The 18,759-nt window shown below is 36.8% G+C and overlaps 1 protein-coding gene across 1 annotated transcript in view; it reads right to left on the bottom strand.

Moving 5' to 3' along the window:
* LOC128995006 (aurora kinase A-like) overlaps positions 1–11,366 on the bottom strand; it is a 37,624-nt gene extending 26,258 nt beyond the window's left edge. Inside the window, exons 1-3 of the mRNA XM_054419872.1 lie at positions 11,212–11,366; positions 4,354–4,477; positions 3,948–4,174 (exon numbers count right to left, since the gene is read on the bottom strand). Coding sequence (XP_054275847.1) covers positions 3,948–4,152 — 205 coding nt within the window. The 5' untranslated portion in view covers positions 4,153–4,174; positions 4,354–4,477; positions 11,212–11,366. The remainder of the gene's footprint in view (positions 1–3,947; positions 4,175–4,353; positions 4,478–11,211) is intronic.
* Between the last annotated feature and the right edge of the window lie 7,393 nt (positions 11,367–18,759).

The following is an 18,759-nucleotide window of genomic DNA, read 5'->3' as shown; positions in this document are numbered from 1 at the left end:
ATACATAAAAGAAAGGAAGAAATATATAATTTACATATTGACACAGAAAAGTTAGAAGACAAACAGGTAACAAGAGAATTCAAGCTGAAACTAGAAAACAGATTCCAAGCTTTACAAAACCTCCAAAACTGGAATGTGTTTAAGGAAAGCATAATAAAAACAGCAAAAGAAGTGTGTGGGAAAAAGGAAAGAACCAACAAAAAACCCTGGTTTGATGAGGAATGTGAAACAAAGGTAATAGAGCAAAAGGAGAAGAAAAGGGCATGGTTGTGCAGCCAGTCCACAGAAGATAAACAACAGTACAATGAAATAAGTAGAGAAACAAACAGAATATTGAGACAGAAGAAAAGAAGGTACATAAATAGTCTGATTGAAAAAGCAGAAGAAGAGTGCACAGCAAATAATGCACGAGATTTTTACAAAAAAGTAAGGTTTTTCAAAAAAGGTTACACTCCAAACCCTTATGGAGTGAAAAACAAAGAAGGCATTGTTGTTACAGAAACCCAACAGGTTATAGAAAGATGGAGAGAATATTTCTGCGACTAATTAAATGTAGATGGTGTAGACTTTGCACCAGAAGAAGATAACGATGACGTATACTATCACGTTCAACCAAAGGTTGAGGCACCAACCAGAGAAGAAGTCGAAGCAGCAGTCAAAGCTCTAAAGAGCAATAAAGCCCCGAGCAGAGATGGGGTAGCAGCAGAAATACTGAAGAAGGGAGGGGGAGTAGTAATAGGAAAGCTTTGGGAACTGATTAAAATAATCTGTGAGAGAGAAGAAATTCCAGAAGAATGGAGGGAAGCAATAGTAGTCCCCATTCACAAGAAAGGAGAGAAAGAAGAATTTAGTAATTTTAGAGGCATATCACTCCTTAGCATACCGTACAAAGTTTTATTAAAGATAGTATTAAATCGGATCGAAGAATATACAAATGAACTAATCCTAGATCATCAGGCTGGTTTCATGAAAGGCAGGTCCACAATGAATCAAATATTTATCCTTAAAGAAGTCATATCGAAGTATTGGGAGTTTAATAGGGAGTTTTTTGCAATATTTATTGATTTCAAAAAAGCGTATGATAGCATAAATAGAGAGAAACTGTGGAAAAAGATGGACAAATTTGGAATCCCAACCAAACTTATAAACCTTGCTAGAACAACTGTAGCAAATTCCACATGTTCAGTAAAAGTAAATGGGAGAGTCTCGGAGCCCTTTACAGTAATTGCAGGGGTAAGGCAAGGGGATGGGCTCTCCCCAATCCTCTTCAACCTAGCAATAGAAGAAGCTCTACAAGAAGTGGCAACAATAGATAAGGGAATTTCAATTGGCTCCAGAATCAACATATTAGCGTTTGCAGACGATGTCGTCATTTTTGCAGAAACTTTAGAGGACCTACGCCAATTAACAAAAGTATTTAAGGACAAAACAGGACAATTAGGACTAAAAGTAAATGATGAGAAAACCAAATATATGAAATTTTCAAGAAATCAAGGTATAGCCCGACCCACTGCAGGTAGATGACCATAAATTTGAAAAAGTAGAACATTTTAAGTATTTAGGGGTTATCTTATCCAGGGAAAACAAAGAAGAAATAGAAATTCCAAATAGACTAAATCTGGCAAACAGATGTTTCTACGCTTGCAACAGACTGATGTCCTTTTAAGTTACTGTCAAAAAACACCAAAGTTAGAATTTATAAGACAATAATCAGCCCAGTATTATTATACGGAGCTGAAACATGGAAACCAAATAAAAAAGAAGAAAAGAAGTTAATCACATTCGAAAATAAGATTTTAAGGAAAATCTATGGACCAATTTATGAAGGTGGTGAATGGAGGAAGAGACACAACAGAGAACTGAGAGAAATCTACAGAGATCCAGATGTGGTGTGTGAATTTAAGTGTAGAAGAGTTAGATGGGCTGGACATGTTTTACGAAGAGAGGAGCAAAATAAGTTAAAATTAGTTTTACTAAGAAACCCCGAAGGAAGACGACCGAGAGGAAGGCCAAAACAAAAATGGTGGAGCCAAGTAAAGAAAGACATGGAGCAACTAGGAGCAACTGAGGAGGATGCAGAGGATAGAGCAAGATGGAGAGGCTTTGTTGGTGCGGCCAAATATCTTCTTAGATATGCATGGCCCTGAGAGTAAGAGTAAGTATAGGTTTTTAACATTTATTTGTAGCCTATGTTAATTATTTATTTTAAGTCTGTAAAATGTATTCCACTCTACTCACACACACACACCACTGCAATTCCCCTCCCTCATTTTCTCCTCAAAATCATACGATGCTTACGTCATATGGCGTGATACATCTCTGTTTCTTTCCCTCTCATGGAAAACTCAAATTTTCCCACCATGATTTTATTCAGTTAGCGTCTAAAACCTTCCTTGATCGGACGTATGTGCCGCGCCGCGCCGTTATTATGGCAACCTCGGTCTTTTGACCACCTCGTGGTGGAAGTGTCCCCACATTAAAACCTCTCTCTCTTTATCAGTGAACAATAATACTAAATTCTCCCTTTCGAGTGTGTGCAGTGCCTCAGAACTCCAAGAACTTCTTGTGTGTTCCTCAGCGTGGTGAGCTCATCCAATCCCCATTCCCCCTGCTACCTTCCAGTGTTGGATTTTTCTCATTAAAAAGGTATGTGACACTGTTTTTCTCAACTCTAATTAACTCCCATATCGAACATTTTGGTCCTTCGAGCCGGATGTGCTACGAATCACGCTTTGGAAACCTGTCACTTTGCAACTTTGAACTTTGATTCGGCGTCCTTTGTAAAGCCACATGTTTATTTTTCATTATTATTTCACTGAACTCAAGTCTCAAACTCTCTCTCACAATTTTCTGTGCAGTAAACACTAATTTGATTGTGCATAAACTTTGAACATTTTGTAGTGCAAGTGCTTATTGAAATTACTTATTTTAGTTTTGGCGCGGAATCGCCATTTTTTCTTGGTTGCGTCGGTCGTAAACGAACGAGGGAAACGACACTTCCCCCTCTTTGCAAATCAACTTATTGGACGATATGCGCTCTTGCGCTAACTTCGTTTGGTGACCGTATCAAACGTGATCGTTCTCCCCCCACTGATCGATCAGCTGTGCATTTGATGTGAACGTTATTCTTCTCCTCTCCTTCCTCTCACAACAACAACAATAACCTGGAAACCACCCTAGCAGCCTTGTCCGCCGTACGGAAAATCTGATCCCGCCAGCTAAGCTTGCTGTCCACCATAACCCCAAGGTAATTGGCAGAACGAACGGTCTGGACTTCGACGGCCCCTACCCTCAACGGTAAGATTGGTCAATCCGTATACTAGTTAATATCACAATCTCAGTTTCGCTCAATGTAAGCGAGAGACTGTGGTCTGCCATCCATGCATTTATGGTACGCATAACTCGGTTCAGCTTTGTCCTCCAACATGTCCTCCTAGGTGTCTAATTTACCACACCAAAAGCCCCGAGGGTGGGGGGCCGGGAAGTTGTAGCCATCTTGGATTTTATGTGCCACTGTTAGGTGTTTCCAAAATATCTCGAAAACTATTAACTTTTTGTATATGAATTAGGAAATTAAAGAAGATTACATTTCCTACAGAAAAGTATATGGTGTAACTATTGGCGAGCTCACAATAACCGCATTATTTGTAATAGTTTCTTATATTACAACTTTTTTGTGTGCTTACCCTCGCCTTCATCTTGGAACAATTTTCATGATTAAAGTGTGTGTTTTTATGATTAACTGGGGGCTTAGGCCTACCATGGTGTTTGTGACAAAACTAGGCCAGTCATGTTTCCTTAGTGTGTGAAAAAAGTATTAATAGTAGGCCTAGGCCTCACTAACAATATGTCCTTACTTCCTGTTTAGTGGCATTACCTAAAATATCTAGAACTAGGAGTTTTAAAAAAGTTACCACATATAGGTAGCCTACTTATTTTCTACTTACTTCCAACTAGTCCAGATGATGAAGTAGTTTTTGTAATGGATGGCCGTTGAACTGGCAGAATATTGAATGAGCGACGTTGGTAATTCTCTGGTTTCTTTTTCTCCGTACTGCCTTTGGAGACAACTGATTTTCTTGATACACCATTGTTCATTGAATTGGATCTAACTCTGGCAGGCAAACTATTCTCTTTCCCCGAAGGAGCCATTTTCTATACTTCCCAAATGTGCCTGTAAAAATATTAAAAGTGAGTAACTTAAGCCTAGGCCCAATAGTTTTAATACAGTACACTCCTGATTATCCAAGATAGTTTTTGGCCTAAATATTTTATAATTTATTTTCAGTAGGAAAACTAATAAATTTATTACAAGTAGTATGTTTCTATTAAAATAAACGTAAATAAAATTACCAATTAATTTGCAATTTGTTGAAATGAACTGCAATAACACGGTCTACTAGGTTGGTTAGCCACCGACGGCAAACTGGACTGGATGAGCTGTCTGCAGAACATTAACTATAGCAGTGTCGGTCTTCTGAAAACCAAACAAAGTTAAACAAATTGTAATTTTATACTTTTGAACAAAAAATATCCACCATAGTGTTTTGTTTTAAATGATGTAGAGTATTGGCTTATTATGATTCTTATAAAAATTGTAGGGCTTATTATACTTTAAGTTTTACAAGACGATTAAAGAGGTGTTTAACCATTCCTGGACGGGTGACGGACATATCCGCCTAAGCCTTTGGCAATAAAGGACGGGTGGCGGATATATCCGCCTTCTCTTCAGACAGACTGGCAGGTGCTTGAGCAGTAACCAGATGTTTTGCGATACCAAGGCGCCACTTTCCTGCTCTCTCCATGGCTGCGCTCTCTCTTGCACTCCCCCCTCTCAGCCCACGCCTACCCCTCTCCCGCGCCACCCCCTCCCAGCCACTCCTAGGCTCCCCCCTCGACGTTTCACGCTCAACACTACGTTGTCTTTATTTATTGCCTAACGCTGTCATGGTCATATCTCCAAAGACGGGTGGCGGACATATCCGTTGCTTTTCTACTTATCCGCGGACGGGTAGCGGATATATCCGCATAGTTAAAAACAAGTAAAAATTTATTTTGACAGTATGAAGCGTTCCATTGTGTTTATTTTATGTATACTTGTATAACAAAACACAATAAGAAAATTTTTTATTTTTTCCTATAATTTGTCCCCGTTTTTGTCACGATTTTGCTCGTCCGGGTAGGGTTAACTGTTTGAAAGTAGGATATTTGACTTCATTATCATAATAAGGTATCTTAACCCTAACCTTTAAATGTATGCGACCTCTAGGTTATCTGAGATTCTTGGTTATCGAGACAGTCTCGGTCCCAACAGCCTCGTTTAATCGGGAGTGTAGTCAAAAGCTCACTGGTGGTTTTAAAATGTCCCTAATCTAAATTAAATCAATTTTAATAAAATAATAATAATATTAATTTAATAATAATTTTTTATCAATTTTAATCAGAGTATGTAGGTAGGGTTAATTATACCTTTAAGTATTAAGGAAGGTTTCTTAGAGATGATGTTTTTTACTTAAGTAGCAATATGAGTAGGCCTACAGAACCTACCTAAACTAAAAGCAATGCACATTATATTTTTTTATTGAGGCAAACAAATATTTAAGGAATAATTAAGCTATTTAATTTGTGTCCGTTCAAATTAACACGTTCGCTACTGAGCGTCGCATATATGCGACGCCGCGGTCATTGTCACAGACCAAGGTATACATTTGAATCTTACACATGGACCGGCTGTCTCTTGGTTAACAGTACACACAGACCACGGGTGAAAACCAGTAAAACAGTGATCATTTACATTGTAATGTGCTACAATCGTGTTTGTAAATAATTTATTCTTGTTTTTTGTATTTTTTTATAATCTTTTGTAATGTCGCATATTTGCGACACCCGGTCTACAGCAAAGACAATAGTGAAAATTAGGCTATCTTAGTTTTCTTTAAATAGACCATACGTCGCATATAGGCTATGCGACGGTTCATTTTTGTTTGTGTTTGTGTTTTGTGGTAAAAGTAAGTAAAAAAGACAGATTATTCAAGATCAGTTTATAACTGAACAAATATAAAAGCTACAGAGGATAATACATCATAAATACTGCATACATACATACGGTGATGCAGAAAAGTAAAGACCAGTTTTTACAATTATCATATGACGTCACCAATCATCATATCCACAGACCAAGCGACGCAGTTGTGCGTCAGACATCTCTGTAGACCACTGAAGGGAATTCAGTGCCTTCAAATAGACCGTTACAAAGATATAAGTATTTTAATAACATTAGAACCCCGACACAAATATATGTCATGAGTCTATTTTAATGTGACTAGCCGTCGCATATGTGCGTCGCTGGTCCATGTGAATGAAAAATTTCGTACTATTGCAGTAGCGAACGTGTTAATTATATATATATATAGGCATTTATACAATTGTTTGGGTAAAGGGCCACTATTATATATTAAACAAAGCATACTAACTCAGTAGGAATACCCTGAAATTATTTTTTTATTTTTTAAACTCTACATGTTTCAACCTTTAGGCCATTTACAAGAGTAACATATTTAACCTCACTTTAAACACAACAAATTGTTAATAAAAAAATAATGTAGAAGAATATATTAATATTTAAATTATAATTAGGTAGGCTAATATATATATTTATATTATAAGGTATTATATAAGTACTTATATATGTGTGTCCGTTAGCACAATAACTCAAGCAAAAATGATCCGATTTTGATGAAATTTTGTATAAACGTGTAAACCAGCATGATAGGACTATGGGAAGGGGGGTTTATGGGGGGTTTTATTGGGTAAAAGTTGGTTTTTCCCATTTTTGACCCTAAAAACACAAAATTTTACAATTTCTTTTCAAACCATTTTGTAGAGCTTAAAAAAACAAATAGGCCTAATTTAGTTTATTGAAGCATTAATGTGCTTAGCTTCTTTTTGGTAGGAAAATCAGAAGCATTGTTCCTACTTCAGACTTAAAACATTGGAGCCTAAGTGGCCAGAAAAAAATATTAAGGCAAGGGACACCTCAGAAAAAGAAAAACTGAAGCGAAACTACCACAAAAGACATCGCGTAAGAGAGCTACGAGTTGTGGTCGCGGGGGAAAAAGTGTGGGTGTCTAACCTGAAGAGTATATGGAATAGTGGTTGGAACAAATTCCAATACTAGAGACTACGGTCAATATCAATGGGAAATTGTACAGAAGAAATAGAGTCTTTTTAGTTCCCACCAACAGTAGATTCCAAACACGTGAACAGGGAAAATAAATTAAAAAAAAAAAAGAGAAAAAGGGAAGGTTATTATTGGAATTATTGGAATTAAGGAATTATTGGACAGCTGGTTTAATATTTTTCATTTAATTTGCTAACACATGTTATGATTATTGTTTGTTGTTTATGTTTAAGTTTTAACCTAACTTAGTTACTGAAATAAAAGGTTGTACATTTTTTTGCGACATATTATTTGGCACCGCTACAGAATGCGCACCACAGGCTCTTAAAATTTCAATGTTATCCTTATGGAAGCAGTATTTGACACAAAAGCATAAGATCAGATGTTGACTTAAGGGAATTATTGAATAGCTCTGTGTGGGCAGAGACTGCTAGCAATGATCGACTAACGCTCAGGGCCGTCCAAAGGGGGCGGCAATCGGGGCAAGCTGCCCCAGGACCCGTGGCTGAGGGGGCGCCGCGCAGCAGCTATTTGTATTAACATCGTATTAAAATATGCGAATGCGACTATTACTGCTGGGGCTAGGGGGCGCCACGACCACGTTTGCTCCGGGCGCCGCCAACCCTAGGGACGACCTTGCTAACGCTTGTGCGGTACCCTAAGTCAAGCGAAACCAGACATTACCAAGATTAGGCCTAAGTGTTTGGTGATCTTATTGTATATCTACGAGTGGTGATATGGCTCAGCTACTATCGGTGCAGGATCGAGCTTTATTCATGCCATCTTATCTTTCAAATCAGTGGTAAGCCTATACAAATAGATGTTTTGCATACAAACACATTTAAAACAATTTTCAACTAAAAACTATCATGCACCAATCCGGCAAAGATCAGTCATTTTCGTATTGATCTTAAGTACTACTGTAATATTACTCATGGAACCATAAAGAGGAAGATTACAGTATATTCTTTTCTATACGATGCATGTAAATAATACAAAAAAAATTGTAGAAATATGCAAGGCTGTTTCAGTGGCGTAACAGAAGGGTCCGCAATACAGGGTGCACACTAAACGGCGAGTAGAGGCCTGTGAGACGAGTGGGACCGAAAAAAGTGAGTTCATTCTTATTGAAACGTATTGGGACGGAAAAAATCGGTTACGCCACTGCGCTGTTCATATCATGGCAAGAGAAGAAGAGGCGCTTTTGTGGCTACTGACACCCTTAATGAGAGTTGGCTATCTAGTAGGATGTTAAAAGTATCTAACTTAGATAGCCTAAGTTATTTAAACCACATACAGGTAACTTACGTACCTACTAAGAGACCATACCTGTCTACTCAATTAAGTCATAAATTATACAGTGTGATTGAAAAGTCCCGGAACGGTTTTATATTTTAAAAAATAATGCAGATAGAGCTAAAATACTTGGTACAAAGTTACAGGGCATAAAACTCTATTTTAACACATATTCAGTGACTCAATAACTCTTCAGGGGGACGTCCCACAAGGAGTCAGAATAAAATCTTAAATGGAAGCATAGGTCAATATGCACATCAAATTAAAGGTCTTTTTTAGTAGAATACAATGCCACAAACCGCACTTCAAAAGGTTGATCCTGCGCAAAATGACAGTTGTTCAAAGATTCATTTAATTTACATTGCTATTATACGCTTTCTCCTCAGGGGGCACAGCCCTAGGAATCGGAAGAAAATTTTTAACGTAAGAATAGGTCGATATGCACATCAAATTAAAGGTCTTCGCTTTTAGATTACGATGCCGTAAATTCAAGCTCAAAAGAATGCCTGAGTAAAAAATGGCAGTCGTTCAAAGATTCAAAATGGCAGATTCAAGAAATCTTTGAACATCTGCCATTTTGTGCAGGATCAACCTTTTGAAGTACGGTTTGCGGCCTTGTATTCTACTAAAAAAGATCTTTAATTTGATGCGCATATTGACCTATGCTTCCATTTAAGATTTTCTTCCGACTCCTTGTGGGCCGTCCCCCTGAAGAATTATTGGATCACTGAATATGTGTTAAAATAGAGTTTTATGCCATGTAACTTTGTACTATGTATTTTAGCTCTATCTGCATTATTTTTCAAAATATAAAACCGTTCCGGGACTTTTCAATCACACTGTAGGCCTATAGGTCTAGTCCAAACTGAGATAGGTACCTCTCCCAAATAATTAAAGACTTAACTTATGAATTTGATTTTGATGACAGTTTAAAGTTAAAAAGTAGGCCTACCTACTGTAAAAAGCATTCACTCACTTGCGACACAGAAAACATACTAGGCTACTATAACCCAGAATGCCAACACTCAGCATAGCGACGCTGGTGGCGCTGCCTACGAATTGACAGGCAAAGCTCTCTCAAAGTACTTAAAGCTTTTTACTATGTGGTTGGCATTCTGGGTTATAGTAGTATGTTTTCTGTGCTTGCGACTAACTTACTCGACCAAAATAGGTCTAGGCATAGCCTACTAAATACTATTTTAAGTTATGTCAAACTTAAATTACCTACTTCATGTGTGATGTGACAAAATTTACTTAGGTAGTTATTTCATTGGACTAAGGCCTAGGCCTAGTAACTTAGTTTTTCCTGAAACCTAGTAAAATTACTCTTTCTAAGATAAGAAAGGCTCAGTTAGTTTTTTCAAACAAAATTTAAGAGGATATTAAAATGTCGTCCTTTATGTCTTTGTCCCTATCTTAAACTTGTAAGTTAACTTGTTAGGTTAGGCTAGGCTATGAGTTACATTGAGCCTCTGTTAGCCAAGGCGCATTTGAGCTGTGCGGCAGGGTCCTGACAGTGCAGCACAGCAGCATTGGGTAAAAAGTCTGCGTTGCACAGGACATTGCATATTGGGAAGCAGTGTCGTACAGCTCTCGTATGAGTGATTCAGTTTCTTGTGTGAACATATCTGTTAAATATTAGGATTTGAGTTCTGAGTCAGATTCAGGTGCTGATCTAGATGTATTGTCACTTCTTCAAAAAAGAGCAAGAAAGAAGGGGCAAAAAAATGAGCAATGTTTGGTGATTTTCTTATTTTCTCCCAGATTTCATTCTTGTAATTTCTCTTTATTTAGGCCTAAGTTACTTACTATGACTGGTAACGTAAAAACTGGATAAAAACACACAGTTTCTATTAATTCCCCTCTAGATCCATCACACAACACAAAATTTAGTCAACACGGAGCAAGTGAGAAATGTGACGCAGGCACTTGTGTCTCGGCCACAAGTGAGCGCAGTCCACGTGCGGGACAACACTGTATCCTGCCCTGCGCCACAAAATGTGCGCGCCCTAGGGAAAACAAAAAACTGCCGTCCTGTGCTGCGCTGCACTGCTTTGACTGCGTCTCAATATGCGCCAGGCCAATTGGGATGCAAAGGACAGTACCTACAGTGTCAATAGCCCTAACTTATGCCTTTAACTTAAATATAAGTTAAGTTACTGCTAACTCAATTGTATAGTAGGCCTAAATGTAGGCCTATGTGCAATGAACTGTGATATGTGATATTATGACAAGGACTGTGTTCTCCTGATTTCAATTAAGTTGAGTGATGCCCAAAAATATTTAAGTTATCATAGGCCTACTGTAGTATGTAAACCCAACATAAGTTTATGGCCTAACTTAGGCCAACCTAACTTATTTTGAGAAAATATTTGCACCATTAGGCCTAAGTTACCTATTTTCAGCTAAAAATCTTAGTTTCTGGTGAATCTACATAGGCTAGGTTCCCAAGGTCACGTAAGTCACAATAAGGCTTTTAGTTTCCGAGTTTAAGTTAGGATTAAGCTATTAACTAACATATATTTTATTTAGAGTAAGTTAGGCCTAGGCCTATTAAGACTAGGCCTAGCCTAACTTGGGCTGAAAAAAAACAATAAAACTAGGCCTAGCTTAACCCGGTGAAACCCCTATCTTATTGCTTTGAAAACACACTTCATAAGTTAACAGACCATATTTTGTATACATTAGGCCTAGGCTAGAACAAAATTAAATGCATTTTGAAATGTCCCACTCACCTAAAGGGAAGGGTGGATTTAGTTTTTCAAGTTGAAATAACCGTTGTATCTCTACATTCACTGTTTGTAGAAATTTAAATTAACTGAACTATGACAAGTTTAGTTGTGGTTGTGAACAAACGTATGCAGTAAACTGAAATACGATTTGAATAATAAAAAGAAATTTTGATATTGGACCGCTCAGTTAGTAAACGTTGCCGTTAACTTGGAAATTTCAAATCGTAAAAGTAAAGTAGCTGAAAGAAAAAGAAAGACACAGGGAGTACAGCAGCAAGAGCAAAGAGCAAGTAGCGACAGGACAGGGACAGAGACAGATAGATGGTGAGGTGAATTGGTATTGGTGATCGTCCGATGGTGGTGCCTGGTGGTTGGTTGAAGAAGAAGAAGTAGAAGAGCCCGAGCCCTTAAAGAGTACGTGAGGATTCAGGAAAAAGAAAGGATGAGCAGACCACTGAGCTATAAGTCTGCTGTAGAACAAAGAATAATATTACATTAAATTTTGCAAACCTAATTATGATCATTGTTATATAGGTGGTTTCTTATAATATTAATAGAAAATTTTATGGATGTTAAAGATATTAAATATAGCACTTGATTTTCCAAATTGAATTTCTTCCAAAATTTCTCGACTTGATGAGGAATTGTTCCGTTTGATCCAATGAGTAGTCCATATACTTCAAATTTATTTTTCCGAATAATAGGTGATAGCTTTCTTATAAATATTTACTTTTTCTTCATGGACTTCCTGTGGCTGATTTTCATTTGTCTCAAGCAAAAACTGTTGGGTCTATAATGAGACCGAAATCTTTCCCCTTGTCTATAACAATGATGTCACTGCGCCTCACAGAGCCCTCTTCTTCTATAGCCGTGACCTCTTCATAGACCTCGTAACTTTTCTTTCTGAATTGATCAGCTAGGTGGTGGGTATTCCGTAGAAGACTACTAAATGGACACTTTCCAATGACGTGGGCAAGAGTTTCAAGAATAAATTTCTCAGACGCAGGACAATGCCTGCACTGGTTCCCGTCCCTGGATCTCCCATGAAGACTTCTAAGAGGAATAACGTCTCCGACCATTTTCAAGTAAAGCTTACGACAAAGTCAATGTTTCTGTTTTACTGCGAAAGATGTATTTGGAACCCCACCTCACTTTATCAACCACCTCCATAAGTGGCTAGTGGACAGAACAGTCAGGCACAAACTATATGGATTTTCAGACAGGAGAAGTACCTGCACAGGATTGCCGCAGTGTCCTTAGTCCCATCCTATTTGCACTGTACATATCCGATTTAAACTTTAACTTAACCGAAAAGGTTAAATCCTTACAGTGTATGCAGATGATATTGTTCTGTACAATGCTGACAAATCAATCGAGACTGCAACAAATAAGGTCCAGGGAGCATTAAAAGAATTGGAAATATTCACTAATAAACTCAATTCGGAATTCAATCCCAACAAGTGCAAACCCATCTGTTTCTCGAGAAGTAGAAAAATATTCTATGAGAAAATCACCCTCTTTCTACAAGGCTATCCTATCCCTGTTTAAGATCAAAATAACACTACTGGGAATTATTCTTTACACAAAACTTACATTTAAACAACATATAGCACACGTACAGACACAGTGTTTCAAGGACTTGAATATATAGAAAATATTGGCCTGTGGGGATAAAGGAGCTCATCCATCCTCATCTTACAAATATATGAAGGTCTAATTAGGCCTAAGATTGAATATGCAAGCTTTCTATTTGGACATGTAGCTACAAATACATTAAATTTAAGTTTGACTAATTCAAAACCAGGCACTGAGAATCGCAATTAAAGCATACAAAACTACTCCAATCATAGCCAATAAGCATTAGAAGGAAAATGTTAACAGAAAGATTAACATACAAAATACTGACTGGTTACGACCATCCAGCGTTTCACTACACAATGTATTTGCACACTATGGTTGTTAAATCTACCATGTGGGGTGCGCAAAAAAAAAACCACTATATGTAGAAGCTACTGACTTAATAATAAACATGATACCCAACATCTTCTATATCTCTGAAAACATAGACATCTATAGCATGGTGGAAGGAAAAAACAGCAATCCATTAGTTATGCTGGATGGCAAAATAAACTGCTACATTGAAAATGGAGAAATTGGAGAGAAAAAGAAAAACATCAATATTAGTATGTTGAAACAGCACCATATAGGTGCCCATTTTATCACCAACACAGTGTTGACATTTTTTCGTAACCATATCGACCAATCGATTGTCAACCGACCGAACAGATCGTTTTCGATAACCAAACTAAGTCTAACTAGTCAACCAGTGATCGACGTCGACGACAACCAACCATCGACCGTTTTCTGCTGATGTCCCGCCAAGCAAGAGCCAAAGCATAGCTAAAACAGGCATATGTTTTATCTATATTGCAGTCCTATCATAAAAAATACTTCTTGGGCTTCTTAGCCTAAGTTATTATATCAGCACATCCAAAAAATATGACTTATGCTTCTGTTATGTGTGTATATGTATTCACTTTGCTGTTGGGTTGGGATTGTTCAGTTAGTGAGGTCCTACATCTGCCACTGTTGTGTATCAAAATATTTATCTAGCATGAATTTGTGAGTCAAGACGAAGACGGACTATTTATTATTTATTTTTGTATCGACGAGAGTGGCATAGCCTATTGCATTGCTTAGTGGCCAAATAAATAATTGAAGCAAGTTAGGCCTAATTAAATAAACACCGAGATGGTTCATTAGAGCGTATAGGCCTACCGTAAAAGGTTTTAACTTTAACACTTTCTATGAAATAATATATAGCAATAATGATAGGTAATTATCAGTTTTATCAGGTCCGTTCCAGCCAGCGTATGAATTATCGAAATATACAATATATTAAACAACCTTGTGGCTGGAACTGAAAAATGTTTTAAAATAGGCCACTCAGTTAAGGCTGTTACTACGAAAAAACAAAAGTAGCCTAGTAATGTGATACAGGTTCCCACTTGGTTTATTTTAGCAAGCTTGTGGGTAAATGTGTAAAAGAGGACTGGTTTGGTACAACACACTAACTTAGTTCCTTCTCTTGAGTTTCGAGTCAAACCATCGATGAACTTCATCTATGGTCAAACTACCCCGTCCGTGTTTTGTTTTCCTACTTGGTGTTTAATAAAATAAGGTTAAACGATTCTTAGTTGTCAAATCATTATTTTAAAAGGTTAGGTAAGTTATAGGCCTACCCAAGACTTTATTTAAGATGTTTATTTGAGTAAACATATAAGTTAATTACGATAAAAGGCAGACTAACATTCCGGCGTTAGTATGAAATTAAATATTAATAGTTCATATTTTTGTTTATTTTCATAAGTCCTTTTATAGTATGTTAAAATCGATAATCGATAGCAAGCGATGGTCGATATGACTACAAACCGATATCTTGTAAATCCCGATCGTAATCTTGGTAAGGTGTGTTACTGTGGGGGTGATAAAATGGCCACCCAACAGGTGCGGGTCTGACCATAGATAAAACATACTCCTCATCTATGGTCTGACTTAGGGGAGGTACGATCAGTGTTGCCAGACTGGCCATGAGATGTTACCCACCGTGAGTTTCGAAAATCTCCGGTTTTACACGGCAGTATCTTTAAAAATCCCCGCATAATCCACGGCAGCGTTTCTTGTCCCTTAAATAGGGTATTCATGACGTTTCATACTAATAAATCAAGAAAACGGGGTAGGGTTTTTTTATGTATACGATTTTTTTTAAAATTTTGTGTTATTTGAGGTGGGTCGAATAATCAATATCCAATACTCTAATATGAGCAATGTTTGCTTGCTTGCTTGCACAAAGATCTCGAAAACGGCTCCACGATTTTCTTCAAATATTGTAAATCTTCATCTTGGCTGAATTAAATAACAAGGAAAATGTAAACAAAAGACTTGTAAGTTAGTTGTCTATCCACAGTATACTAGCAAATTACAAAATACAAAATACAGTACAAAAGGAAAAACATCAGTTGTGTCTATTAAGCAAAGATTATACTGAAGATTACTCGATGCATTGTTTGTAGTAAAGGCTTGAGGAGTATGTTTTATCTATGGTAAAGGCTAGCAGGTGTAGTGTAGGAAGCGTCTGCGGCATTTGGATAGTAGATTTCCCATCCTTATGGAACAGCTGAAGCCAATTTTATTGTTAGTTCTGTCCGGTTTTATGTAGATGTCGTGTTTTGTTTACAATTTGTTTCTTTTATTTTAGGGTTAGTTTCTCATTATTTGTGTCTCACTGTTTGGTTATATAGCTAGTGGACGAGTGATTGTTTATAATTAGATAGTTTTATTTGGTTAAACGAGGTTTTAAGTTACTGATATAACAAGAAACAAATTGTAAACAAAACACGACATATACAGAAAACCGGACATAACTAACAATAACATTGGCTTCAGCTGTTCCATAAGGATGGGAAATCTGCTTAAATAAATGCTAAGAGAAGGTTAAGATATTTAGTATAAAATTATTATGGAAAAGTGGTATGCCAATCGTATCAGCTTTATGCAAGCGCATACTTTGGTAACTATATCTCAACTCTAGAACGGTAAAAAAGTGTATTATACATAAGAAGTCGAATATATTTTATTCTTATTTGTGGCCAATTTGGTTTAAAATCTAGAGTCGACTCAATCCGATTGGATTGTATCATGTAATTATGCATTATGGCAAAACTAAATCTGAAATAAAAATTTTGCATTATGCACATATGGTTAAAAGTCACATGTTTGTGATTAAAGTATCAACAATAGAGTTTTGTTTGTAAACATCTTGCCTCAAAAAATTCGTTATTAGATGGAAATGTATACTCAACAAAAGATCTGAAACCATGAAAAGAGGACGACCACCAAATAAAAGTTTGAAGAAGTTGGGGAATTTCTGTAAAAGTCACAAAGCTGATGAAGACCAGGTAAGTTAAAAAAAATATCCTATAGCCTACTCTAATACGAGCAATGTTTGCTTGTATGTATGCTTGCTTGCTTGCAGAAAGATCTCGAAAACGGCTCCGACGATTTTCTTCAAATCTTGTAAATAGTTTGTTTTTGGCCTAAAAACGAGTTTCATGCAGTTAGAACTGCCAAAAAAATCTAATTACGTAATCCTAAAATGCTATGGGAAGGGAGGGAAACAGGTCCATGACGTAGGAAGTGATGATGGAAGTAGTAAAGGCAAGCTGTCTGGAGTGTAAGAACTGTTTTTGACGATAAGATTAGGTTATTTGCAATCCTAAAATGCTATGGGGAGGGAGGGAAACAGGTCCGTAACGTAGGAAGTGGTGAAGGAAGTAGTAAAGGCAAGCTGTCCGGAGTGTGGGAACTGTTTTTGACGATAAGATTAGGTTATTTGCAATCCTAAAATGCTATGGGAAGGGAGGGAAACAGGTCCGTGACGTAGGAAGTGGTGAAGGAAGTAGTCAAGGTGAGTAGTCCGGAGTGTGGGAACTGTTTATGACGATTAGATTAAGGTATATGCAATCCTAAAATGCTATGGAGAGGGAAGAAAACAGGTCCGCGACGTAGGAAGTGGTGAAGGAAGTAGTCACGGCAAGCTGTCCGGAGTGTGGGATCTGTTTATGACGATGAGATTTAGGTATTTCAAATCCTAAAATGCTATGAGAAGGGAGGGACAGAGGTCTGTGACGTAGGAAGTGTTGAAGGAAGTAGTCAAGCCGAGCTGTCCGGAGTGGGGAACTGTTTATGACGATTAGATTAAGGTATCTGCAATCTTTAAATGCAATGGGAAGGGAGGAAAACAGGACCACGACGTAGGGAGTGCTGAAGGAATAAGTAAATGCGAGCAGTGTGGAGTTTTGGGAATGGATTTATGTATCTGCAATACTGAGAATGTTTTCAGAGTAAACTAATGATTTCCCCCGAGCAAAGCTCGGTCCCCAGGTACTAGTCATTGATTTGGTAATATTCAAATGACTATATTGATTATTCGACCCCCTCAAATAATCATGTTTTAAAAATAGTGGTTACAGTAGTACAAATTCGTTAAATAGATTATTAACATTTTAATTTATTTCTAGATAAAAGGTGAGTTTTTTAGTGGTAAAAATCTGCATATAGTTAACCTATAAAGTGTAAAACACTTGTTTCTTACATATAAGGCCCGTTGTCCAAGGCGCGTCTATTCAGTTCAACAGTTGGTTGCTGACTGGTTAAAATTTATTTTGCTCTCACTATTAGCGTTAAGAACCAAGTGTTGAAGATCCTATTCATCGAAGAGATAGAAAACGAGGAGACTCTGGACCTTTAGTGAACCTCGATTTTATACCCACAGTGTTTTCAAAAAAGATAAGTAAGGAAGGATATTTTAAAATACTTATCAAAAACCACTTTAATGCAGACAAGAGACTGTTAAGGGATTTTTTAACTTTTAAAGGAAACAGTTTAAGTTTCCTTCCAGTTAAAGTTTAAAAGTAAAACATGGACTTAAGACCACCCAATAAATACTGGTGGATGTCTTAAGTCAATATCTCGAAAAATGTGCATACAAAATGGATGTGGAATATTTTTTTTATATTTCCAATGTTAGGAAAAGCCGCAATTTTTTTTAAGATTTTAGGGAGTATCCCATGGACCGATTTCTGGCAAGTTTTAGTATGCAGCAGACCCAATACTACAAAATAAAACCATAAAACATTTTCTTGAATTTTTTTTTAGGTCATATCCTATATTTATTTGACTATAGCCATTACTTAAGATACTGTATTCTCCCGTATACTCCATAATATACAGTATCTTAATGTAATGGCTATAGTCAAAGAAATATAGAATATGACCTAAAAAGATTGCAAGATAATGTTTTAGGATTTTATTTTGTAGTGTTGAGTCTGCTGAGTGATATACTAAAGGTTGCCAAAAATCGGTCCATGGGAAACCCCCTAAAATCATTATAAAAAATGGTGGCTTTTCCCAACATTGGAAAAATAATAAAAAATTATTCCACATGCATTTTTTATGCACATTTTCGAGATATTGACTTAAGAACACCACCAGTATTTATTGGGTGGTTAGTACTTCATTTCGATAGGAAACACGTTTATGGCCGCCATCTTGGATCCGCCATATTGGATATACATATTGTTTTTATCTAATGATAGTTTTGTGACACATCATTTACAAAACTAGATTTTCATGCTAATTTCAATGCGGGAATCCGTATTTTTTTTTGTTTTAAAGATATTCAAACGAAAACTCTTCCCCATACATTTCTTATAGACGTTTCGTTCTTTTATCATTTTTTTTTAAATATCTCCAGTTCTTATTAACGCTTGCAGTTCGTTTCAACCTTAAAATATTCAGTAATGTAAGGGCTTCCATTTGAGTTATTGATAATTAAAATCATACGAGTTAGAGACCCGCTACGAACAAAAACACAAAATTAAATCAAAATTAAATTAAGGTTAAAGTCTAAAATAATTCACCAAAGTATTGACTTTTATTTTAGCTATGGATTACATATTGGGAGTTATTTAGAATAGGAGATATCTGTAT

The sequence above is a fragment of the Macrosteles quadrilineatus genome, unplaced genomic scaffold (assembly GCF_028750875.1).
Source record: "Macrosteles quadrilineatus isolate MER2022 unplaced genomic scaffold, UCM_ALF_1.0 Scaffold_5__1_contigs__length_97177068, whole genome shotgun sequence".
Lineage (NCBI taxonomy): Eukaryota > Metazoa > Arthropoda > Insecta > Hemiptera > Cicadellidae > Macrosteles > Macrosteles quadrilineatus.
Note: the sequence above shows the minus strand (reverse complement) of the source record. Positions and strands in the feature narration are given on the sequence as shown.